Raw genomic sequence first — 26,959 nt, forward strand, 5'->3', positions numbered from 1 at the left:
TTCCCCCCTAAAATATTAATAAATACAGTCTTGACCAACACAATATAGGTATTGTTTGAAAGCTTAGAAGCTCTACTTTCCAGTACATGCAGGCATTATGATCAAAACTGAACAAGTGCTTGAAATTTGCAGACAAATCAGAAGTGTTCCATTTTGATAATTTATTTAAAAAGTTTGCACCGTACATCTTATTGCAATCAGTAAAAACATCAAGCTCATCAAATAGCCATGTGTCATATATGGTTGGAAAGCTCTTAAAGAGTATAACACAAACAGCCTATTTGTTTTACTCACAAACAAAATATAGTGAGTATAGCTAAGTATATATCTTTGACAATTATGTTGGTGTTACTTATATGCCGCGTTTTCACTTATAACTTCATGAAAAATAATAACATATCACATATCATTGCTTAGAGGAGGTGTTTATCTTTCAAACAAGCCCAAACACAAGGTAATCGGATGCAAAGATCATTAGATAATATACACGAAGCACAATATTACATATGGCCACCAGGAGATGACGCAAGTACACGACAATGATGACACAAATGGCACTGAATGAAACTCATTCTGTCAAATCTCATTTCTAAAATCATGCCTGTATGTTATGAAAACACTGTTGTAGTCATTGTTGTGTTTGCATGTGTAATTAGTTCTTATATACAATTATTATCTTTTGTTTGTTTAGAGAGGCTTTTGCACACATTGAGATGTTTTTGGACGCTAGGATAAATTATTTTTGTAACGCTATAACTTTTGATTGCTTTGTCGTATCACCACAACATTTTTATCAGATATAGTTGACATGATTGGGAACAAAACAAAAGCAGTTTTTCTGAGCCATATTATTTACACCCAGAGATATATAATGTCAAATAAGAAAAATAATAATAAGAAAAAAGTACATTTTTGGCTCATTTTCTATTTATTTATTTATTTTTTCAGCAGGGTCTCAGAATGTATCATAATATATATCATTAAAACATTTGAAAAATTTTCTTTAAAATGATCCCAAACTGTTGACCCTCGTTTTATTTTTTTATTTTTTTATTTTTTTTATTATAAGCCTTTAATTTTGGGTATGCCACTGAAACAGGAAATCTTCAAAGGGTTAACTGACTTTTGGTTAACAAGTACACTAACTTTTGAAAAAAGTTTTTTAGGGGCAACATTTTTGATATGGTGGAAAAACACAACAACTTTGGGACAGGCGTGATTAAATAATAATAATAATAATAATAAAAACATACATTTATAGAAAATATATTCAAACAATTTATATTGTAATGGTTTGTGTTTATTTCACTCTCTGTTTAGATTATCATAGTTTTAAACATGTAATAATTTGTATTTTTATAATGGATTTTCATAGTTTAATATTGAAAGTCTGAGTCTGGGACAAGGCTAAAACAGTAAAATCTGTACTTCAAAGACATCTGAAAACTACCAAAAATAAATGATAATGGCCTGGTAAAATGTTTCGAATTTAGTTTAAATGAGACAAAAAGAAAAGAATCTGAAATACATTTTAATTAAAATCAACCCCTAGGACATTAAAAAGTGTCCAAAGTTGAAGAAACATTCTTGAAAAGGAACCCGAGTTATAATACCAAAGCCATAGCTTACTAATCTAAGATTCCCATGACTTCATTTGATCTAAACCATTAGTTTAAGTTCTAAGGATTTGTGTGTGTGTGTGTGTGTGTGTGTGTGTGTGAGCAAGCTTGTCTTAAGTATTATGTCTCAGTTAAAAAATTCGATCCTGTGCCAGCTGTAGCAGCAGCTCGCCAACAGTCATCTCTCCTCTCACGGATCCGTCTTCCTCTACCAGACCAGAGAGACTAAACGTGATTTAGTGGCGTCCCTCAGGGGGCTTCTGAGACGACCCCCTCCAGCCGAACTCGCAGGGGTCACCGCCCCCCTTCACACACCAAACACACTCATCTCTAACACACATCCATCACTCCGTCTGCTCTGACAGATATGGGGCCATAATGGAGCTGTGGGTGTGTGTCTGGGTGAGATAACGTGAAAGGAAAGATGAGAATCTTCGCTCATTCATCGTAAACACTCAAGCGGCGATGCAGAGTAAAACCGATTTAGAGGCATCACTCAGTGTGGTTCATTTATCAAAGTATTTAGTGCATGCATTTTGTGGTTTTGTGCATGTGTGTGCATGAATGCATGCATGTGTGTGATGTTTGTATACGTCTCTATTTTGTGCCATGCCTGTGGATCGAGACCAATTTACTTTACAATATTTCAAATGTAGCGTGTCTCTACACAATATGCATCACAGTATATTGAATAGGAATATTCTAGAGCCATTTATTAACAGTTTAGCTGTTAATAAACAGCCAATATCCCCCATAATCTGATCGAAAAATAACAAAAGCAGTTTTATAAAAAAAAGAAATAAAATTTCCATAGCGGCCTAATTCTGTTCTATTTCTAAAGTCTCTTGCATCGGAGCAGTCGGAGGGCCGCAGATGGCCCACGGGCCAGACTTTGGAAACCCCTGTCTTAAGGAGACAGTAGTACGAAAAGTGCTGCATTGCAAAATTTCACTAGCATAAGAATACTAGTATCCCAGACAGATTACAATGCAACAAGAATATATATATATGAGTGCATGGTTAAATGCTCATGTTTTTAGCCGTATTTTAAAGACAGAGAGTGAGTCTGCTTCACAGATGGAGTAGGGAAGGTCATTCCTCCAACAAGGCACAGTGAAACCGAGAGTCCAGGAAAATGTTTACTGCCTTGCACGCACACGCACACATCAACCCAGAACATGTCTAAGTAGGACACATGCATTCAGAACCTCCTTTCTATAGCCAAAGGCATGTCAACGCATTACGAAACCCCACCCTACGCCCTCCACTCTAAACTCCACACTGTGATCCCTCAGGGTGATTTACAAGAGTCGGTTGTCACTGAAAGTTCTAGAACTCCAGCGAACGCTCCATTCTGACTGAAACCCAACACAACATCAAGAGCACAGAGAAAATATCACACATCCAAAATTATACACACTCCGTCATAAATCAAAACTAGTGTGTATTTGGTGCTCTATGTGTGTTGTGTGTGTTTTAATGGAGCAGAAAGGTCGTACCGAAGTTCTCTGTAGGTGATTAGGTGAGTGAAATTGAAACTGCGTGAAAACTTTTCAATGAGGATTAGAAGAGAAATATAGTCCAACGCACACAAACCTATGTAAACAAGCATGCACAAATATTTTCCTATCAGTGAGAACTAGATTTTTACATTTTCTGAAGAAAATACGAGTGGTAAACTTATGTTATGGTGTTTGCCAGGGCATTGCTATGCAGTTGCTAAGGTGTTCTGAGTGTTTTTTAGTGCATTGCTACTGTATGCAAGAGTTGTTTCTAGGGTGTTACAAGGTGGTTATTAAGTCAAAAGCACCCATCCTCATGTCTCTTTTATATTCTGGTGCTTTTAATATGGCTCGGGTCTCATTAACCATTGCAAATTGTGTAATTGAATTAAAAAGATGGAAAAATATAAAACTATTGATTTAAAGTTTACATTTCTGCATTTAGAAAACACTTTTACCCACAGCGACTTACACTGCATTCAGTGTACATATTTTATCAGATTGTGTGTTCCCTGGGAATCAAACACATAATCCTGGAATTACTAGCACCATGCTCTACCAGTTGAGCTACAGGAACCCTTAAGCTCTTGATTATACACTGATGAGCCAAAATATTATGACCACTCACAGGTGAAACGAATAATGTTCATCGTCTCCTAACAAGGCCACATGTCTAGGTCTTGGTGGATTAGATGGTAAGCGAACAATCAGCTCTCGTAGTCATTGTGTTGAATGCAGAAGAAATGGGCAAGAGTAAAGACCTGAGCGAGTTTGACAAGGGACATATTGTCATGACCAGTCGACTGGGTCAGAGCATCTCTGAAAAGGCAAGGCTTGTGAGGTGCTCCCGGTCAGCAGTGGTGAGTACCTACTGACAGTGGTCTGAGGAAGGACAAACCACAAACCGGCGACAGGGTGTTAGGCGCCCAAGGCTCATTGATGCGCAAAGGTCTACTGTGGCACAAGTCACAGAAAATTTTAATGATGCTTATGGGAGGAATGTGTCACAACACACAGTGCATCACACCCTGCTGTGTATGGGGCTGCATAGCTGCAGACCAGTCATAGTGCCCATGATGATCCCTGTCCACCGTCAAAAGCACCTACAATGGGCAAGCGAGTGTCGGAATTGGACCGATGAGTCCTGTTTTCTTTTTCATCACTTGATTGGCCATATACGTGTGAACCGTTTACCTGGCGTAGGGATGGCACCAGGATTCACTGTGGAAAGACGACAAGCCAGTAGAGGGAGTGTGATGCTCTGGGCAATGTTCAGCTGGGAAACACTCGGTCCGGCCTTTCATGTGGATGTCAATTAGATTCTTGCCGCCTACCTAAACATCATTGCAGCCCAGGTACACCCCTTCATGGCAATGGTATTTTCTGATGGCAGTGGCCTCTTCAGCAGGATAATGCGCCCTGCCACACAGCACACATTGTTTGGGAATGGTTTGAGGAACATGATGAAGAGTTCACGGTGTTGCCCTGGCCTCCAAATTTCCTAGATCTCAATCCGTCTGAGCATCTGTGGGACGTGCTTGACCAACAAGTCCGATTCACGGCGGCTCCACCTCACAACTTACAGGACATGAAGGATCTGCTGCAAATGTCTTGTTGCCAGATACCACAGGACAATTTCAGGGGTCTTGTAGAGTCCATGCCTCGGCGGATCGGCGCTGTTTAGGCGGCATGTGGAATTAGCCAGGTAATCATAATATTTTTGCTCATCGGTTTAAGTATAAAAACAATATAATTAAAGTATATTGCAAAATATTCATATATATATATATATATAAACAAATATAAGTAGTTTGAGAGTGTTGGGAGGCCGACACGATTGTGTCATTCGCAGTGCATCATAGAAGTGGGCACACTTTTTTGGCGCACTTTGTTTGCCACTACGCTCTGATTGGTGAATTTTCTCCCTCAGAATCATTGGTAGTGTTGTTCCTCACCAGGAAATCCTCTATTAAAGACATTTTTTATTTTATTTCTAAATACAAAAGGTGAAATAACGCAGACTAATGGCTTTAACAGAAACATATTTTATCGATTAACAGTCTCTGAGCTCAAGGTAGGTCTTTAAAGGTTTATAAGTTGTAGTTAAAAATCAGTTCCCTTAAGGAAAAAATTAATGGGATTTTTACTTCTGGAATTAGACTGTAACGCTCTATATTAAAAGTAATCCTTACCTTAGCAAGCACCACTAATTAGAGATTGAATTTGAGTGTACAGTATGTGCAGACACACACTCACACACACACACACACACACACATTTACCTAGATATCTAAATGCTGCCTGAACATTCCATAGACTTCTATTGTTTTTACATAAACCTAATTACAATTACATTATTTATATTATTTATTAATCTTTTTTACTTTTGAGGATGTCCCTGGATGTCCCCAAAGAGATGTTTTGTCAGATTTAGCTCACTTCTAGGGACATTATTGCCCGCAAAGTATAGCTACATTAGTAAACCCACAAATCCAATCACACACAAACTCACCGGCCTGGTTGGTGGTGAGTGTAACAGACACCGACTGCTCCGGGCTGGGGTTGTGCTTGGACACACCGTTGACGGCCCAGATCTGGAAAGTGTAGTTGGTGTGCGCCTGCAGATGGTGTACAGACACACGAGTGGAGCGCAAACTGAGCCTCTGCGGAGAGTACTGTACATCGTCCCCACATGGTGTGCATTTCTGCATGTCCCGTACACACTGCTTACACACCACGTTGTAGGTGAGATCCTGACGGCCTCCAGAGGAGAGAGGCGGACTCCACTCTAACAGCACTGATGTCTCGTTCACATTGGATATCAGATTGTGAGGAGCTGATGGAGGACCTGAGAGACACAAACACATAAAATAAGTCTGAGTGGGATATTGCAAAATAGTTCTGGCAGTGCAATACAGTTTCTTGATATTTATATATAAAAATATATCTCAATATTTTTATGGCTTTTGAATAGTAATCGACTTAACCAAGCAGCCACTATTGCCAGTGGACCCAATGGACTGTGATGACGCGTTTCTACCTTATTTAGCAGCATAAATCTAGCAAACTTTTTATATTTTAAATTTTTCTTTGTGTTATATTACCCTGGCAATAATTTAAAAAAAGGAAGTGACAGTAAATTTGGCATCTTTCTTCTGACTTCCATAATTCATCTCTCTCTTTATTTTTTTCCCTCTTTTGGAAAGTTATGTAAACGTAATAGTGAATTATTTTGTTTTGCTGTTGGAGCAAATGGGAATGCAAAATTAATATTTAAAAAACAAAAGTTTATCCTGCAATAGTTTACTTCTGTGCTCCAAACCTGGATATGTAAAAAGGGTCCATTAAAATCTTTTTTCACAAAATAAATACAAGGTAAAATGATACTGCATGTTTTTCCATTATTTATAGCTATATATTAATATTATATTTGTGTGTGTGTGTGTGTGTGCGTGTGAGTGAGTGTAAGTCTACTGTTTTGTGTGCTTAAAACCTTTCCATTCACATTGAATTCGAGAATAAAACAGAGACAGAGAGAAAGAACAACAACAGAAGGGGAAGACAAACAGCGTCTGTTCTACAGAGACTCAGAGTTGGTCATTAATATGGAGGAGAGAGAGAGAGAGAGAGAGAGGACAGACAGACAGACAGACAGCTGGCAGAGTGAGACTGATACAGTCTCATTTAAATTCATTTAACTGATGTGAGGAACATCTGCTGTGTATAAACAGATGTAAACAAAAATAATCACATGCCCATGCATTACACAGTTTTAGATTTTTGCTTTTGATTGATTTTTTATTTCTCTATATTTTAATATCAGTTTAGCTTCAGTTAGAAAATATTTGTTAGTTAGCGTCAATTAGTTTTTAACTTAAAGGCATTTTGCATTTATGTTTTCAAATGATATTTATTTCAGTTCAGTTTATGGAAAAGATTTTATAAAGTTATTTCACTGTGTCCAATTCAAAGAGGGTAATGCATTTGTTGTAAAGAGAGCCTGTGGAAAATGATTTTATTACAAAACCATTTAAAAGACAGATTCCAAAGACTCCATTAACACACACACATACACACACCTGTCTCTCTTTGCATTCCACAGCCTGGTTATGGCGTGGGAGAGCACAAATTCTCAGCTGATATATGAAACCACAGAGAAGCCAACCAAACTGTCATACATCACTGGTTAATATCAAGAGACACTTGCAGTTTACTTCATAAAAAGGCATTCCTTTTTAATTCAGTAATTCTTGAAAAAAAGCAGCCATGCAAAACAGGAAAAAAAATAATCTAATAGCACATTAAAGAATTTGGGAACTGTAACTATTAAACACCAAATGATCTCATGTCTCAAACTCTTATTCTCTCATTCTGTCCCTTTTATCTTAGAGGGGTGAATTCTTGATGACCATCATTTATCACAAATTATTAATACTCAGACATGCACTCTTTCATTTCATCATTAGACTGTCTACACCTCTTAGCACATAGTCATAGGATTGGAAGGAAGGACAGGACAGGACATAATAGAATAGAATAGAATTGAATAGAATAGGAAATGACAGGATATAATAGAATAGGACAAAACAGAGTATGACAGGATAGAATAGAAAAGTATAAAACAGGACAGAATAGAATAGAATATGGCAGGATATGATAGGATATGATATGACAGAATAGAATAGAATAAAATAGAATAGAATATGACAGAATAGAATAGGAAAGGGCAGGACAGGATAGGATAGAATAGAATAGAATAGGACAGAACAGAACAGGATAAGACAGGACAGAATAGAATAGGAAAGGACAGAACAGGAAAGAATAGAATATAATATAATAGGAAAGGACAGGACAGGATAGAATAGAATAGGACAGAACAGAACAGAACAGTATAGAACAGAATAGAATAGAATAGAATAGGATAGAACAGGACAGGACAGGACATAACAGAATAGACTAGACTAGAATAAAATAGAATAGAATAGAATAGGGCAGGATAGGATAGGATAGGATAGGATAGGATATGACAGAATAGAATTGAATAAAATAGAATAGAATATGAATAGAATAGAATAGGAAAGGGCAGGACAGGATAGGATAGAATAGAACAGAATAGGACAGAACAGAACAGGATAAGACAGGACAGAATAGAATAGGAAAGGACAGAACAGGACAGAATAGAATAGAATATAATAGGAAAGGAAAGGACAGGATAGAATAGAATAGGACAGAACAGAACAGTATAGGACAGAATAGAATAGAATAGAATAGAATAGAATAGAATAGGATAGAACAGGACAGGACAGGACATAACAGAATAGACTAGACTAGAATAGAATAGAATAAAATAGAATAGAATAGAATAGGGCAGGATAGGATAGGATAGGATAGGATATGACAGAATAGAATAGAATAAAATAGAATAGAATATGACAGAATAGAATAGAATAGAATAGGAAAGGGCAGGACAGGATAGGATAGAATAGAATAGAATAGAATAGGACAGAACAGAACAGGATAAGACAGGACAGAATAGAATAGGAAAGGACAGAACAGGATAGAATAGAATAGGACAGAACAGAACAGTATAGGACAGAATAGAATAGAACAGAATAGGATAGAACAGGACAGGACAGGACATAACAGAATAGACTAGACTAGACTAGAATAGAATAGAATAGAATAAAATAGAATAGAATAGAATAGAATAGGGCAGGATAGGATAGGATAGGATATGACAGAATAGAATAGAATAAAATAGAATAGAATATGACAGAATAGAATAGAATAGAATAGAATAGGAAAGGGCAGGACAGGATAGGATAGAATAGAATATAATAGGAAAGGACAGGACAGGATAGAATAGAATAGGACAGAACAGAACAGTATAGGACAGGACAGAATAGAATAGAATAGAATAGAATAGAATAGAATAGAATAGAATAGAATAGAATATGATAGGATAGGACAGGACAGGACATGACAGAATAGACTAGAATAAGAATAGAATAAAATAGAATAGAATAGGGCAGGATAGGATAGGACAGAATAGAATAGAATAAAATACAACAGAATAGAATAGAATAGAATAGAATAGAATAGGGCAGGATAGGATAGGATACGATATGACGGAACAGAACGGAATAGAATAGGAAAGGATAGGATAGACCATGACAGAATAGTATGGGGCAGGAAAGGATAGAATAGAACAGAACAGAACATAATAGAATAGAATAGAATAAATATTATGAAGGTAGGATAGCAGGTACTGATGGAAACTGTTTCTTGGGCACCTCTGTACTTCATCTGATACACACTGGTGTGTATGTATGTGTTTAACTCACGTGTGCAAGGCATGGCCGCAGGGTCGGTCTCTGATCTGTAATATCCTTTGTCACAATCACAAGTGGTGGCTCCTTCCTTTATGGAAAAACTGTGCAGAGGACATTTATGACAGCTGCCGTCTGAAGACAGAGATCTGTAGTAGCCAACTTTACAAACTACAAGAGAAAAGACAGAAAGGAAGATGTTAATTCTTTGTAAAACAATTAAAGTTAAAGTTGAAGTGTGTATTTGCTATACCACTAGCATCACCAAACCGAAGTGCAAAAATGATGACTTTTTCTGAATTCTAGAAAAATCCTCCATTTCTTTTGGTGTTACAAACAGATACTCTTGCACCATTGGTTGAACTATTGTTGATGTGTCGGGCTGGTCGGAATGCTCAAACAAACAGAGGAATGTTTTGATAGCTCCAGAGTGTTACACTTTTAGTTGAAATCAACCTACAAATGGCTTACTTATAGTTAACTGTGGATATTAAGCTGAGATACAAGACTTTTAACATGAAAAAAATTGCACACATCTTAAATCAGTTACACTTATATCCAAGTAGCTCTGAAACCACAGGAGTATGAATTAAACTATTAGATTATTATACAATTAAACTATGAAATGATTATAAACTATATGACTTGACAAAGACAGAACATGAAAATCTGCCAGTTTTCCATGTACAACAAAACAATTTATATGAATTTATGATGGAGAGAGAAGGGATGAGGAGAGAAATGTGGGGAGGTGAGAGCGACCAGAGGAGAGGGGATGATGAATGAGGAATTCTGGGTATTCTCTCAGCATGCAGCGGTTAAGACACAGAGCACCAGTCGGCCCTTTAATTCTTACGTCCATACGTCTTGAGAATCTGTCTCACACATCTGAGTTAAATTTGTTTTGACAGCATAAATCAAAGAATACGTGATGTTAAAATAATCTAGCGTGTCGTGTCCTCCTACTCCTTCTGCCTAAAAAATATATATCTGGTTTTCATCTTCATTTACCTTCAAACATATGGTGTGCATACAAACCCCATCTCTTTCTACGCACTAGAAGTATTTCACTGGTGGTAAAAAAAGCACATAATTTTGAGCATACTGTATGTTTTGTTTTTTCTCCCCTTTTTCTCCCCAATTTGGAATGCCCAATTCCCAATGCGTTCTAAGTCCTCGTGGTGGCGCAGTGACTCGCCTCAATCCGAGGATGAATCTCAGTTGCCTCCACGTCTGAGGCCGTCAATCCGCGCATTATCTCGTGGCTTGTTGAGTGTGTTACCGTGGAGACGTAGCGCGTGTGGAGGCATCATGCTATTCTCCATGGCATCCACACACAACTCACCATGCGCCCCACCGAGAGCGAACAACACTATGGCGACCACAAGGAGGTTACCTCATGTGACTCTACCCTACCTAGCAACCGGGCCAATTTGGTTGCTTAGGAGACTTGGCTGGAGTCACTCAGCGCTACCTGGATTTGAACTCGCAACTTCAGGGGTGGTAGTCAGTGTCTTTACTCGCTGAGCTACCCAGGACCCCCAGTTTTGAGTATATGTAAAGTAAGATGACAATAACCAGACCTTACTGTTTGTATACTTTGAAAAGCCATCGGAAATAGCCATCCTGTTACCTTTGGAATACTATTTTTAATGCACTGATTCATAGAACACACTTATTTATGATTAACCATACTGTATAGTATGGATAGTAAGCAAATTGGATTGCAACATTAGTATATGCTGTCTGTCTGAGTGTATTTCAATTAATTTTCTCATGAACAAAAACCAACAGTCTCTGTGCTTAATCTCTGTTTAAGATTGATCCAAATGCACAAACAATGATGCAGCCTTCTCAAATAATATACAAATAAAGTCTCTTTTTGGTTTCTATATACACATTCTTGGGTGTTGCGTCAATGTTGGGCACTTTTAGTACAGTGGACTTAAAATAGTGTTTTAAAAATAGACTGTGGGACAGTCGTAATTTTGGAAAAAAATGATAGATGGTTTTTGTTTACTTAACTATTTCTTTAGATTATAATGTATTTTCATAGTGAATCCCTTAAACTCTCTGGACTCTGGACTTTTCGCTATATCGCAAAAAATGTTTACGCTTAAAATGTTAAAGCCCCTGTATACATAAGTCAGGCATATGAGGTTTCATTTGAGAGCTTAGAATCTGAACTTTTCAGAGATAACCATCACTTCTGCATTTATGTTACATAAAATAACAAAATAAGACCTCAAAACATTTGTTTTTTCTACCCCCCATATGTAGTAATATTTGCTTGCTTGTGTGAATAATCTAATGTTATATCTTAGATGTCCAGAAAAAAATATGCCATTCAGCAGGAAAAGCGTGCTAAACAAATAATCAGAAAAAATATGTTCTCGACTACTGATGATAAAATTTTATATATCATCGCAAAGGGGACCCCAGCTTTATAATGATACTTAAATTGAGCTTCTAGTCCACTCAGAGGCCGAGATATTCAATGAAACAACAAGGGTGGTGCATGAACTGAAAATTAGACTGAATGTCTATGGACGAGCACATTTGTGAGGGCTAAAATGTGTTAGTGCGCCACCTACATTTCAGATCTGTATATTGTGATGGAATGTGATAGAGAAAAAAATGATAATTTCTAGTGCTTGCTGCCATCTAGTGGAATGAAATAAGACTTGTATGTCCAGGGCCCATATTCACAAAGATTTTTATCTTACCACTAGCAATTCTCCAAAGAGTTCCTAGCTAGGATGTTTTGCTTAAAACCTATTCACAAAACTGTTAAGAGCAAGTTTTAGTAAGGAAATCTTACGTAAGATAAGAGTAAGGCGGAGTTGATCTCATTGCTATGGATGACGTCACGTTTTATTAACGCGCTCTTTTAAATCGCCATCAGTGATTGGTAGACAGGGAACTGCTATTTGCCAGCTAAGACAGACAATGAAATATATATATATATATACATACATGCAGAGACAGACAGACAGACAAACAGATAGATAGATAGATAGATAGATAGATAGATAGATAGACAGACAGACAGGCAGGCAGGCAGGCAGTTAGAGATAGATAGATAGATAGATAGATAGATAGATAGATAGATAGACAGACAGACAGACAGACAGACAGACAGACAGGCAGGCAGGCAGTTAGATAGATAGATAGATAGATAGATAGATAGATAGATAGATAGATAGATAGATAGATAGATATTTTTCGGTTGATTAACATTTCTTCATCCTGTGTTAATATAATGAAACGAGTGTGCATCCCGTCAACAGCATAAAAAAACGGGTAGCCCCACGATTGCTGTGATTCCCCATGAATGCCTCCTTTTTCCTCAGCAGTGAGCACGCACCCACAGAAAAATTATGCTATGAACTGTCGGATGATGTGCAGTCTGGAGAGGGCATATATAATTGTAAATACAGTTGTTCATATAGTATGTACATACAAATGACAGAAATTCCCAATTCATCTGCGCTACACAGTTTTATTTTGATGTGGTCAGTGAGCGCAGAGTTATCAAAACCTTTATCTCCAGGGTCAGTGGCACCTTCAGCTGTTCGGCCGCACGCACTGTGCGTACCATGAGCGCTTCAACTGGCAATTCAATCGTTTTCCATGTAAACATTCGCTGGATGTCTTTTGACAACTGCCTCACGTTTCACTGTGTTTTTAGGATCTCTCACAGGAGCGCTGCATTTTTAGAAGCTGCTTTAAATTAAAAAAGAACTTCAACTGATAAAAATGCGTCTCGAGACACTTGCGTTCTGCTCTATTCGTTGTGGTGAGTTTTGCTTATTTAGCACGAGAACACGTCTGTTCTGAACGGTTACTGGAAGAAATGCTTTAGCCAGTAGTTACATGAACGCTAGTCATACTCGAGAAAAAAAATGCTTTTTCAAAGTCACCAGAATTGAATGCATTGGTGTTGTTTTTTGCAAAACAATTATCCCAGGGTAGCATGCCTACGGACTCCCCTAGATATAAGGTTGTACATGGCAGATTTCTGTGCAGACCCTCAGATGAAATCCTGCAGGCACCCATGTTCGGTGTAATTTGGTCATTTCAGTTTTTGGGAGAGGTAACTGCATCTTTAACTAAGTTTGCAATAATGACAACACCCTCGCGATTCAGGCGTACCTTTTTTAAAGGACAATTTCAATATTATAATATTTATAATATTATATTATTAAAATACATAGACTCAATTGTGATTCAGGCGATGCCTTTTTAAATGGTCAATGTTATAATAATATTCTAATATATTGTTTTTAATGTGCATTGATGACAGCAGTCATGCTTCGGATCGTTTGTGAGTCACTCTTAAGGATTTAGAAGTCCTCAGGACGACTTCTAAGTTGTTGTGGGTTTAGGAGCTAATTTTAGCATTAAAATGCTTCATTAATCACTCTTAGATGAAAATTGTACAAGTCCTAAAATGAGGAGTGACACGCCCCTAATTTTTAAGGGTTGCTCCTAAATTTTTGCATTAGGAGCTACTTTTAGCCTTTAGATTTTTTGTGAATAGGGGCGCAGAATTACATATGTTAACAAAGTTAGGACAAAAAAGAAAAAATAAATTATGTAATTATATTAATTAATGCATACAATATTATTTATGAATAATCAGAGTCCTTTTTTTTTATTTATGGGATTTTCTGAAAAATGAGACCAATTTTTTGCAATTAGTCCACAGTACGTGGAAATGGTGGACATGGCTAAAAACAGGAAAATGTGTACATAAGAGACATTTCAAAAGTATCAATTATAAATTATGAAAAGTTTCCAAGTCAGTTTTAATGTGACCTTCATATAACAAAAAGAAAAAAGTTTACATTTGTTAGTTTTAATAAAAATCAACCCCTGGGACTTGAAAGTGACTGAAGTTGAAGAAACACCCTCTACATTCTATAATGTCTAATGGTTATAAGGCTCTGTAAATCTGTCATGTTTCTGACCCCTAAAAGACAGACCTCAAATTAACGTCTTTTCATTAGTGAGACGCTGAGAGACGGACTACATCAGTGGGTGGCCTGGTCAAAATTTTCTCTTCAGAATCCACTCACACACACACACAAAACCATCTTGTATTTTCATTAAAGAAGATCATTTACGATTATTTCACTCATACATTAAAATCCAGTTGTCGCTCACAAAACACTGCAGTGTGCACATGGCCTATTTCTCCTCTTACTAATTCTATCTCTCTCGTCACCAAAAAATACTTTTACTCCAGTGAAATTTGTTCATTCTGTAAGCATGCATGTCCCCTGAATTTAGCTAGATGCTAAATCCTAAAAAACTCCTTTTGGAGACATTTTCAAAACATTAAATGGTTTAAAACCACACTAAATAATATTTCTATTTAACTCTTAAATCACCTATAAAAGTGATATTTTGGGGTTAGGCTTTATTTATACTATGTATAATCTGCTTAAAAGAATGTTCCGGGTTCAGTACATCAAATAATTTTAACTTGTCCCTCAATTATAAAAAACAAAAAACAAATCAAAACTCATGGTTCAAGTGAAGCACTTACAATGGAAGTAAATGGGAGAGTCTGTAAATGTTAAAATACTCACTCACTTTCAAAAGTATAGTCACAAGACATAAACATTATACATATTAACATGATTTTAGTGTGATAAAATCAATGAGAGTTTACGGTGTTATGTCATCATGGTACCAAATTTGTAATATTGGCTATAACTTTACACAGAAAATGTTAGAAAGTCATTTTATCACACTAAAATCATGTTAACACACATACTGTTTATGTCTTGTGGCTATACTTTTGAAACAGTGAGTATTTTAACATTTATGGATTGGCCCCCATTCACTTCCATTGTAAGTGCCTCACTGTATCCACAGTTTTTGTTATGCAGGTTTGGAACAACATGAGGGTGAGTAAATTATGACAGAATTGTCATTTTTGGTTGACTCTCGCTTGGAGAAAATGAAACCAATGGGAAGTCTACATGTAGATACCTAGACAAACCTGCATGAATGTGTGTGTGTGTGTGTGTGTGTGTGTGTATGTGTGTGTATGCAGGTTTAAGTATTGTACGAGGAAATTTTTTTAGGTTACAAACTGGTAATTACAAGGGTATTATGCTATAAATGTGGTTAATGATGACATTTCTAGTGTCCCCATAATTCAAATCGCTTAAAAAAACATACTAAATGATGTTTTATTGAAAATGTAAAAATGCAGAAAGTTTTTTGTGAGGGTTAGGTTTAGGGGTAGGGTTAGGGTTAGGGGACAGAATCTATAGTTTGTACAGTATAAAAATCATTATGTCTATGGAGAGTCCTCATAATGATAGCTGCACCAACGTGTGTGTGTGTGTGTGTGTGTGTGTGTGTGTGTGTGTGTGTGTGTGTGTGTGTTAATGACAGTTTGCAGAGCGCCAGGATTTATTTTTTATTTTTTATTTTTTAAACAAAACGTCAAGATCAGTTTCCTCTCCTTAGGGCAAGGAAGATCTCTCTAGCACACCCACACCCGCACACACACTTAAAAGAAAACATAAATTGGCTTCTTGTCTCATGGTCTGGCATCTGTTGTTCTACAAGGCTCAGTCACTAATTAACAATTACCTCTGACCCCCTCATACACACACACACACACACACATACACACACATGAACAGCAAGCCCATCGGGGTGATTAATGACAAACATTCGGAGGGAGGGCAGATCATGTTGATTGATGACTCACTCACCCCACATGTTGACCTTGATCCCACCCTGAGGGCTTCAAAACTCACTGATTCATAGAAGCCTGACTTCACCTTAACAAACTCTATTCTGATTCCAACAGGAAGCCATCCATCTCCTTATGTCTGGTCGAGAAGATCTAAAGTGCTCTAGTAATAATATTAATCTGAACAAAAAACACAATCACCAAATCACGGTGAACTCTTAAGTATGTATAGATTCCTTCTGCTTTAGATGCTTTGGTTTGCATGCTGGTGTCCCTATCAGGCTTCTTATAGGAATAGTTCACACAAAAATTAAAATTCTCTCATCATTTACTCACCCTCATGCCATCTTGTATGACTTTCTTTGTTCTGCTGAACACAAACAAAGATTTTTAGAAGAATATCACAGCTCTGTATGTCCACAGAATGCAAGTCAACAGGATCCAAATCTTTAAAACTCTACAAAGCACATAAAGGCAGCATAAAGGTAATCCATAAGACTCCAGTGGTTAAATCCATGACTGCGTCCAAAACCACATACTTTCACAGTATGTACTGTATTTGATGAAGGCCGACAAAACAGTACGTTCTTTCAGGTATGCATGTGAGTAGTATGAATAGATTTCGACGTACTTCATCTGGGGACATTGTCTCTTGACCCGAATAAATGATGTAAAAACAACAACCACGAAAACTATCTGCTCTGGTTTTGTTAAACAACTACCATCATTGCTCCAGTACTGCAAATACAACTCTCCCGAAGCAAGGAGGTTGTTCATCTGCTCCATCATGACAAGGCGGGCTCCCTGAAGAAAATAAGCATGATGCATTGGACAGAAATGTGCAAATATTCAAATTTTCTTTAGTTCAATTTTTAGAAATGCACTTAAATATACGAAACATTTGGATGGAAACCCAGCTATTGTGACCAACTGCATCTGTAAGTTTGTTAAGGTGTGAACCCAAAGGCCCATAAAATCAGAATAACACAGAGAGAGTTTGATCAAAGGAGAACCATTTGCTGGGTTCTCCTCAGCAGGTGAGATCCTAACAGTACTGCATCTCTTGTTTGTGCCACATTTGTCTATAGCTGTAAAGGTCTGTCACAAAGGTATTTTTTTATTTATTTTTTTGGCTTAAGTGTGTAGAAGGGTGACATGCAAAAAAGGTTAGATCAGCCCAACACAAGCATTTTGGTCCAGCCTACTTTTCTTTATTAGAAGAAATCAAATACATTGGTGAGCCACTCAACAACTTTTCAGCCAAATACAAAAAGATTAAACACACTGGACTCCACTGAATCTGCTGAGTTATGAAAGAGCAAGCTCTGAGCAACACAAATTTCCTCTGATTAGCTTAACCAGCAAAACTTAACAGCACATTTTTGACAATTCCAGTATGGCAAAAAGCATGGAATAATCTCTAAACTAGCACCAACCAGCACAGAACAACTTGGATCTGCAAGCTACTCAACATATGAAGGAAGAACACCAGTATATAATTTTTCCATAACAAACATCTAATGAAAGTCTAGGCCCCATTAACATGCGTTTCATATCCAGATGGTATCTGGAAATTCTTTCACTGGATTGTATTTACACCTTGGAGTCAAATGCGTCTCCACTGTGATCGGATAGAGATCCGATCAAAGTTACCCACACAAAATGGAAAACACTACTTACATATTACATTAGAGCCTGTGGTGGTAACTGAAAATTATCCATCTTTAAACAAATTTTAAAAACAATGATGGATAATTCAAATGCTTTCTATTACTTTAACATTCAGGGTTTTTCCTTCATTTAAGATTTTTTGATGGCTGACAAAGCTAAATTTGGGGTCGCCGAGGCAAATTCAATGATATTCATCGTGCGTTCAGAGCTTTGTATATGTTTCATCTGAAACGCACAAGTGAAGACTGGTTTCACATGAGTGTCGCAAGTGATTAGAAAAGGAGAGAAATGTGAGCTAGAGGGATTTGAGAAGAGTGACAAGATATTCCAAGTGTATTCTAAAGGAATGATTTTATTTCATTGTTTAGGTGGAAAGATTGCAAGACGGCCGTGTCTGTTGTGTTCTTCACACTGTGATGGCTGAATTAACAGAGAAAGGCAAGAACACACAAAACAACATTTTACAACGGATGACTGTAGTATAACCTCATCACATAATAAATTACTTACATAGTTGTATCCGAATAAAAAAAATGCATTTGCATATACACCTTCTTTGAATGTGGTCAGAATCCGTTCCTGACCACCTCTGAATGTGGTTTCAGTGATCCGATCACGATCCGTTCACAGTTCGTCTTGGGTGAATTTACACCTGGCATTTAATGTGGTCAAGTGCTATCCGATAGCAATACGATCACCAAAAATGCACGTTAATGCAAGTAAATGGGGCCTACACAAACTTTCACTGAATAAAGGCTTAATTTCTCAAATATTGACTTTTCATACCAGACCCAAATTTTAAAGGAATAGTTCAAAATGAAAAATCTTGAGTGAAAACCTTGCCCTCCACTGTAGCTCTCAAAACTCATTCGCACTTGTGCATTTTCAAACATGGCATGTAAAGTCATGTAGCACAAGGTTTGATGTCAATGATGGCGAACGTCATTGTAGTATATCTTGTAACTGATCACGGAGCGTCAAGTTTAAATATGTGGAAGTGCGAATTAGAATTTCAGACAAGATTTTGAGTGAATAACGACTTAAGTAAAGCAACAGTATTATAGGACGTCAGAGGACGTTTACAGTATACAGTGAATGAGTCGTATACACTATTGTTATGGCATTTTTAGTTTTTTATGGAGCTTGACAGGCCCTAAATGCTCTTTAAACATCTCCTTTTGTGTTCAACAGAAGAGAGAAAGTCATTCAGGTTTGGAACGACATGAGGGTGAGTACATTATTTTAAATTACATAAGTTTTAATTTTCTGTGAACTATCCCTTTAAGCCACCTGAACTTGACCTCTCCTAAACAAAACGAATTCAACGCAATGTGAATACATCATTCGCTTCATTGAAGGTGTGGGTGAATTATTTATTAATAAACATAATGAAATCAAAATGTCATTGTTGGGGTTGTGTTAAAGAATGTTTTTTTTTTTTACATATAACAGATTTGGTGGGTTCCTGAAATGAAATGAACTCCATGCTCACTGAACCATGTACAACAACTCCCCCCATTCAAAGAGAGGAATTCCCCAAAATTTAGCATCAGTTTATCTCTAGCTGAATCTTTTACACCCTGTAGGCCTTAAATCTGTAAGCAATTAATAAAGCCTTTGGATTTTGATAGGAACTATCAGGAAAATAAAAGAATGGAGAGATTAGAGAGAGAGAGAGAGAGAGAGAGAGAGAGAGAGGGAATGAGAGGAGAGTATGTCTGGCAAGGTTTGCAGGTATTGTTAAACGTGAAGAGTTGCAGCCCTATTTTCTAATACAGGAAGTACTGGTTGAGGAGGATATGCAAATTAGTTCCATACACAATTTTTTCACGATAGATCTGTTGAGTTTGTAGTGGTACACACACACACACACACACACACACACACACACCACACACACACACACACACACACACACACCACATGGTTTAGGTCAAATTGGGTTAATCTATAAATACTTAAGAGTAAAACAACTCTTCATAAATAACCACTTCAAACATAAACACAGATATTACATAGCATGTGTCACAATACGCACATGCAGGTGGGTGCATGTTTACATTTTAATCTCTCTTACACACACACACACACACACACACACACACACACACACAGTTGGTGCAGCTATCATTATGAGGACTCTCCATAGACATAATGATTTTTATTCTGTACGAACTATAGTTTCTATCCCCTAACCCTAACCCTACCCCTAAACCTAACCCTTACAAAAACTTTCTGCATTTTTACATTTTCAAAAAAACATCGTTTAGTATGTTTTTTATGCGATTTAAATTATGGGGACACTAGAAATATCCTCATAAACCACATTATAGCATAATTACCTTGTAATTACCAGTTTGTAACCTAAAAAAAAGTCCTCGTAAACCACTTAAACCTGCCCACACACACACACACACACACACACACACAGAGTATCAAAACAAATTCATCCCATGTATGTCATGTATCTTATTTGGAAGTACTCTCAGCCATACAGTTGGAAGTGTTCCTAAAAAAAAAAAAAAAAAAAATATTCTACAGTTTTAAAAGAAATAAGATCATTATTAATATTATTATAATATAAATATAATACAAATATATTTCATTATCATCATATGCAGATATTATATTTTATATGAATTTTTATTTTAGCAAAAGGGGTGGGGTTAGGGGCCATTCACAGCGAACACGTTTTTTGTGTTTTTCAGTTGGTACTGTATTACTGTATGTAGTACTGTATGTAGTTGTTTTACATGTGTTCAGTGTGAACCTCCCCTTAGTCTGTAGTCATTACATTTTGCATTATATTGACACAAATGAAGTCTATAGGACAGAATATCCTTAGAGCTACAGTATGTAAACCTGTGTGTGTGTGTGTGTGTGCGTGTGCGTGTGTGCGTGTGTGCGTGTGTGTGTGACCTATAGAGTCAATCTGAAAAAAAACAAAAACGCATGTATTTTTAGGTTGTTTATCTAAACTGCTGGAAATGCTCGGACGACAGTCTGTCTGGAGCTGCAACACCTACCATTGTGCATTTGTGTGTGTGTACGTGTGTGTGAGTGTGTGTGTTTATGGGAGCTAAGTGAACAGGAGAGCCATTAACAACAGGTTTCAATTGGCTTGCTGGGAAAACAAGTACCCACACCTTCAAACACGTACACATCACGTTGCTGTTGCAGTGCTGCTGTGTGTGTTTGCATGGATTTAATATGCTATACTTTAAGGATGTCCTTACACATAAAAGTACTGAGGCCATAAGGGTACAGCGTGGGAATAGACCTTCACAGTAGCGCCATCTTTGATTTTTGACTGTGGGAGGAAATATGAAACATTTTGTGAGATAATGCAAACTATTGCAAGGGAACAAAAACTATTTTCTATCAAAGGGTTCCATATAAAAGAGACTCAAATAAAGTACATAATAAAAATAATGCTATTGTTTTAATTGTAAAAATGCAAAAATGTTTTTTAAGGGTTAGGGTTAGTCTGTAGTATAGTAGTGTAGTACAATTAGCCATATCTAAACACAATACAAGTCTGCCACTTGTAGGCTACTAACTAGGCAAACATGTATGTGTAACTGCAGTAATGTGCTCAGTTTATGCTGATATTCTACTGTAAATCACTGGCTAATGAGAATGGGCACACACACAAACACATATACAGAATGATATTGCATTTCTTTGTGCCTGAAGCATCTTTGTGTCAGTTGCTATAATTTGCACCACTCTGATGCCTGTTTGTGTTACAAAATACAGGCTCCATTTCAAAACCTAGTAAGCTGCCTACCTAGACATTATTTTAATGCATAATAGACATAGAAACAACCATGTGCTTCATTATATTCCAGTGTGTATCTGTCTAAGAACACATTCATTTTAACACCATCATGCTGTAACTTCACCGAGAGGAGTAAAACAGAGAAAAGACCACCTACACACCTCCTACAGTTTGATAAGTTTAAGATTGCAAGTGAAAACCTCACAATCACAGTCTATTGTTACAAGAGAGCGACAGATAGAGAAAGAGAGAGACAGTGTCTGAAAATCACATCAAAGGGAGATTTAAAGGAACATAAAGTGAATGAGAAGTAAAAGAAATCAAAGAAATCAAAGACAAGCTAAAACGTTCTCTTCCTCCAGACATCACCTCCTGTTCATTATAAGAAGAGGGCGATGACCTTCCCTGTGTGGTGATAAATCTGTTTTTCTCTCTGATCACCTCTTTAATTCTCGCTGTCTCACTCTTTGTTGTTCACTCTTCCTCTTACATGTCTCTCTCTCTCTCTGTCTCTCTTTCCCCCCTCTCTACAGAAAATAAAAGACAGATTCAACAGCAGAGGAAAATGAGAGCTAGCGAAAACAATTCAATACAGAATTTCCAGTAAGAAATCAAAACCGGCCATTGATAGCTAAAACACTAAAACTATTTCTAATGCCAAACTATATATTGTAGGAAATGACTACAGCAGTGAAATAGTTTAATCTTTATACCACTAAAGTATTACAGAACAGAGCTGAATTTTAAGGGATAGAAGTGATAGTTTGCATTCACTTAAAAATACTTTTACAGTATTTATTAATCTTGGTAAATGTTAATTTCTCAATATAATAATACTTTTTAAATGTTAAAAGTTATATATACTTCAACATTAAAATTAATAAATGCATTAGAATAATAAATGACATTAGTTCTCATATGGCCCAGACAGAATCTGCAGGGGTTTTTCTCACTTTCCTGTGCTAATTTTGAGTAAAATCTGAAGAATTCTGATCTAAAGGATGATTCCGAGTTCAATAAAAGTCAGGATGAATTAACAGCATTTTAAGGCAGAAATATGAACAGGGCCGGATGTAGGCATGGGCAGGGGTGGTCTGAGCCCACCCATTTTTTTTAATGATTTGTGCATTGGATAAAAGCAATTTGATGTGGGCTGTGTGTTGCAAATATTGTGGATTGGCTGTAGGCTGTCCCAACCAATCACAAAATAGCACCAGAAATTTGTAGTATTTTTCTACTTTTGTCATTGGCCGAAAGCAACGACACACTCAAGAGACGTCACGCGAGCGAGGGCGGTAATAAGAAATATTTTTGTGCAATGCATATTTTTTAGTGCACATAAAAAGCCTGGTTGTATCTCAGAGATGTGACGTCTTTAACACATGTTTAGCTGATGGTCCTGTTCGCGATCAGGCCTAGATACAGTGTTTTGCGGGATGAGTGCTTCTGTTTCCCCTGTTAAAAGTTGGGTGTCGCTGACGAGAGACATACTGTCTGTCTTCGCCTCTTTATATACATCTTTTTACAGTGCTGTGATAGTTTGTTGTTTATTTTTGGTCGTTGTGCTTTAAACTAATCTGTTTTTGCCATGAAAATAACCTTTGGTGCTTACATGGCATTTCTTTCTATCCATCCATCCATCTAAATTCCTGTATATTTCCCTAAATGACTTTACATATGTTTAGTTTCACTGGTAATAACAGTACCCTTTACTATCCTACAAAGTCCAGACTCAGTAATTAACTCTGAAACGGAGAAAAATGGCTTGAATTATTTTGATGTGGATTTTGTAGTTACTGCATTTTCACACTGTTTTCACTGAAAATCGGCATATGCGAGAAACTCCTCTGTTACAGGACAGATCAAAGACCTTATTTCAGTCATATCTCCATTTAGCGTTTTACTTTTGTAGGGCAGTATAATTGCTAATAATTACATTTCTATGTAACCAATTAATCTGTATAGTCAAAGAGAAAGAATCGTCATTGTTTAATATTATATCATTACTTCTTTAAGCAATTTCCATCTGTGTTCACATTTTAGGTTCTTAATGTTATATGTTATTGATCTTCCCATCTAATATATTTCTTCCACTCTATCCTTGTATTTATCCTAAATGTTATTTCTCTCCACTCCATCCTTGCATTCATGGGGACTCTGATTTGTCTTTGTAATTTGCTTTAAGGCTTCAATTCTAATTTTTCTGAAGGAGTATTTTTATAATTTGTTTCTTAGTAATGGAGGTAGTATACCAAGAATAAGGTTGTCAGGGCCCACAAATTTTATACGGGGAATAAGTGTAAAGTATACTCATGGGTCTTATGATCTTAACAATTACACCATTGTTATGCCAATTAAAGACATTAAATATTAAGTCTGAGTACCCACCCACCCCCCCCCCCCCGCCAACGAATCCAAAATGCCCACCTATGATATCCACCATCCCACCCTAGCATAGCTGGCAGGAGCCGGGCCTGAATGTGAAGCTCGTTATGTAAAAGCAATTAAATTCATTCTTATGTTAAAACTCATGTATTATTTGAAATGTAAAGTTGTTGAAATTGTAGTTTTTTTTCGGTTGTTTTAAGGTTTTAGGGTTTACGGCGTGATGTCATCATGGCAACGAAGTTGCAAAATCGGTTATAACTTTATACAGAAAAGGTTAAAAAGCAATTTAATCACACTAAAATCATGTTAACACGCATATTGTTTACGTCTTGTGGCTATACTTTTGAAACAGTGAGTATTTTAACGTTTACGGATTGACTTTCATTGTAAGTGCCTCACTGAAACCCAGATTTTAGCCTTTTTTAATGAAAAGGAGGGACGAGTCAAAGTAATTTTTTGTGGTAATTGGTAACGTCAAAAATGCTATCGATTAAGCTTAATTTGTATTAATCCCAAAATATTCCTTTAAATATGTTAATTATGATTTATAAACGCAGATTTATATATGCTACAATGTGATCAACTGAGTTAAGGATACAGATTTGACAAATGATTTATCAAATTAGCCAAAATATTTACAGTATTAACAAACACACAACTCTGTGAATGACAAGCATTTAAGTTCTGTTAAAATCTGCAATTTCATTGTTTAAAAAAGAGCCGCTGTGCTCTAAAAAAATATCTTCTTTTTTTTTTTCCTGGGGAACAGTCTTTGGAGTGATATGAGGGTGCGTATGATAACAGAATTTTCATTTTTGGGTGAACTGTCGCTTTAAGACAGCTGAATCTTCCTGAAATGAAAGAGTGAAATTTGGGTTAGCCGAGGCCACACGTCTCCTGTCGTTGTCTTGTACGACTTCCAGAGAGTCCATTAAGTCTGGTTAATATTAGGTTCTGTCAGTGAGCTGCAACATTATATCAACGTTACTGCGCCGCTGTCCCTCGCATTTCTGTCACGCTCCTTTTAAAGCGAGAAGCACCAGCGTTGAGAGAGACAGTCAGTGATAAAGAACTCTGGGAACAGAAAACCAACCATAAACAGCTCTCAACGCCTCGGTAATGATGTTCCACTCATACACAAGCACACATAAAAGACTCTCTCTATCTCTGTTTCCTCTGGTTTCAATGGCATGTTGTAAATGGGGTGTTTGGAGCTCTTCAGGCCGAGGTAAACTCTGACCTGTTCGTTTTACCCTGACGTGTGAGTGTGTTTAAACCATTCAGGCGTGTCGGAGAAAAGAGGCCAAAAAAAGCTGGAACATGGTGCATAGTTATACACCAGCGCAGAAAAAATGGCACAAGAAAAAAAAAAGATTGTGATGAAGCAAGGTGAGAGAGATTGATTCCTTCCTCTCCTGTCCTTTCCTTTATTAACAAGAAATTTTATAGCTCAGTAAATGCTCTTTTTATAGCTCTTAAACTTAAAGGAATAGTACAGCCAAAAATGAAAATTCTGTAGGCTAATCATTTACTCACCCTCATGTCGTTCCAAACCCGTTTGAGGAGCACTGGAACTTTCGTATTTTAATATGTACCATAAAACAATTTAAAAAGAAGTCTATATAACTCGAGCTCTATATTTCAAGTTTTCTAAAGCCATGGAATAGCTTTGGGTGAGAAATAGATTGATTTTCCATTAAAATAACGACTTAAATGTCAGTCCATTGCTCACCCAAAGCTATCGTATGGCTTCAGGAGACTTGGAATATGGTGCACGATCTGGAACCAAAAGAGCGTCCAGGACGTGGTCATTCTTGAAATTTTCTTTCCTTTCGTGTCCTACGGAAGAAAGTAACGTTGTAAATTTTTCAGTTAAAATCTTGACGTCTGTTGCACGTTCATGAGTGCTATATAAGAGAAGCTAATTTACAGTGGCTTGTGTGTCCGTGCGAGAACTTGTGTCGTTAAGCACTAAAAACAACACGTGTGCCACTTTGAACGAACTTCTCTCATAGCACTCAAGAATGTGCAACAAACATCAAGATTTGAACTGAAAAATTTATGAAAACCTATAGTATGCCTTTCACAATTCTTGGAATATGATGGAGTCATCGCATGGACGACTTTTATGATACTTTGTGTCATTTTTTGAGCTTTAAAGTAAGACACTATCAACTGCCATTGTATTAAAAAGAACCACAATATTCATTCAAACATGTCCCCTTTTTGTTGCACATAAGAAATGAAGCCTTGCAGGTTTGGGAACGACATGAGGGTGAACTATTACTATAAAAGTATACATTTTGTGAGTTTTCTGAAACACTAGATGATACATAAGTTACCGTATGAGTCAAAAATCTCCTTTTGGTCTCCATGTAATCTCAGTGCTATCTATGAGAAGCATTTTAGATTTGATAAAGATCACATTTGTGATGTTTCTCATGCAACAGGCTGCATAAATGACACCAGAGAAGACTTCTCACAGCAGAGAACCCATCAGAGAGGGGTCTCTCCTGCCTTCCCCCAATCGGCCCGTATAGACAATGGAGAGCAGGCAAGATCACAGCTCTTTGTTTCCATGGCATCCTGTGGAACCCCAGCTGTCAAAGAGTTTTGATGTCTTAATAAATTTCTCCTTTCCAGCTGTCAACCGCGCGTCAGAGATGATGAAAGAGTCAGCGTCCTCTGACCTGCCCTAGACCCCTCCCCCAATTCCCTCCAAAGAACCTCCAAAACTCTCACAGAACCCTGAGGCTCTTTGCGACTGAAGACTCCTTTCAAGAAGCCTAACAATAGTGTCTACAAAATCCAAGGAATTCTGGAACCCTATGATTATCATGACTTTCTGTTCTACAGCGAGTAGCGCACAGCGTGACCAGTGTGGTCCGAAACAAATGACTCCAGTGAGCCGGCTCTTTTGAATCTACAGCACGTAGCGTTGATAGAAT

General features: G+C 37.1%; 1 protein-coding gene across 2 annotated transcripts in view; it reads right to left on the reverse strand.

The window, feature by feature from the left end:
* The window catches only part of LOC127422221 (ephrin type-A receptor 4-like), a 58,590-nt gene that overhangs the window by 18,132 nt on the left and 13,499 nt on the right, over positions 1 to 26,959 (reverse strand). For both annotated transcript variants that reach the window (XR_007894142.1, XM_051665565.1), the window contains exons 4-5: positions 9,466 to 9,621; positions 5,634 to 5,969 (exon numbers count right to left, since the gene is read on the reverse strand). Coding sequence is in view for 1 of the 2 variants with exons in the window: in XM_051665565.1 (XP_051521525.1) it covers positions 5,634 to 5,969; positions 9,466 to 9,621 (492 nt within the window). In the remaining variant the exon portion in view is untranslated. The remainder of the gene's footprint in view (positions 1 to 5,633; positions 5,970 to 9,465; positions 9,622 to 26,959) is intronic.

This window comes from Myxocyprinus asiaticus, chromosome 31, assembly GCF_019703515.2.
Source record: "Myxocyprinus asiaticus isolate MX2 ecotype Aquarium Trade chromosome 31, UBuf_Myxa_2, whole genome shotgun sequence".
NCBI lineage: Eukaryota > Metazoa > Chordata > Actinopteri > Cypriniformes > Catostomidae > Myxocyprinus > Myxocyprinus asiaticus.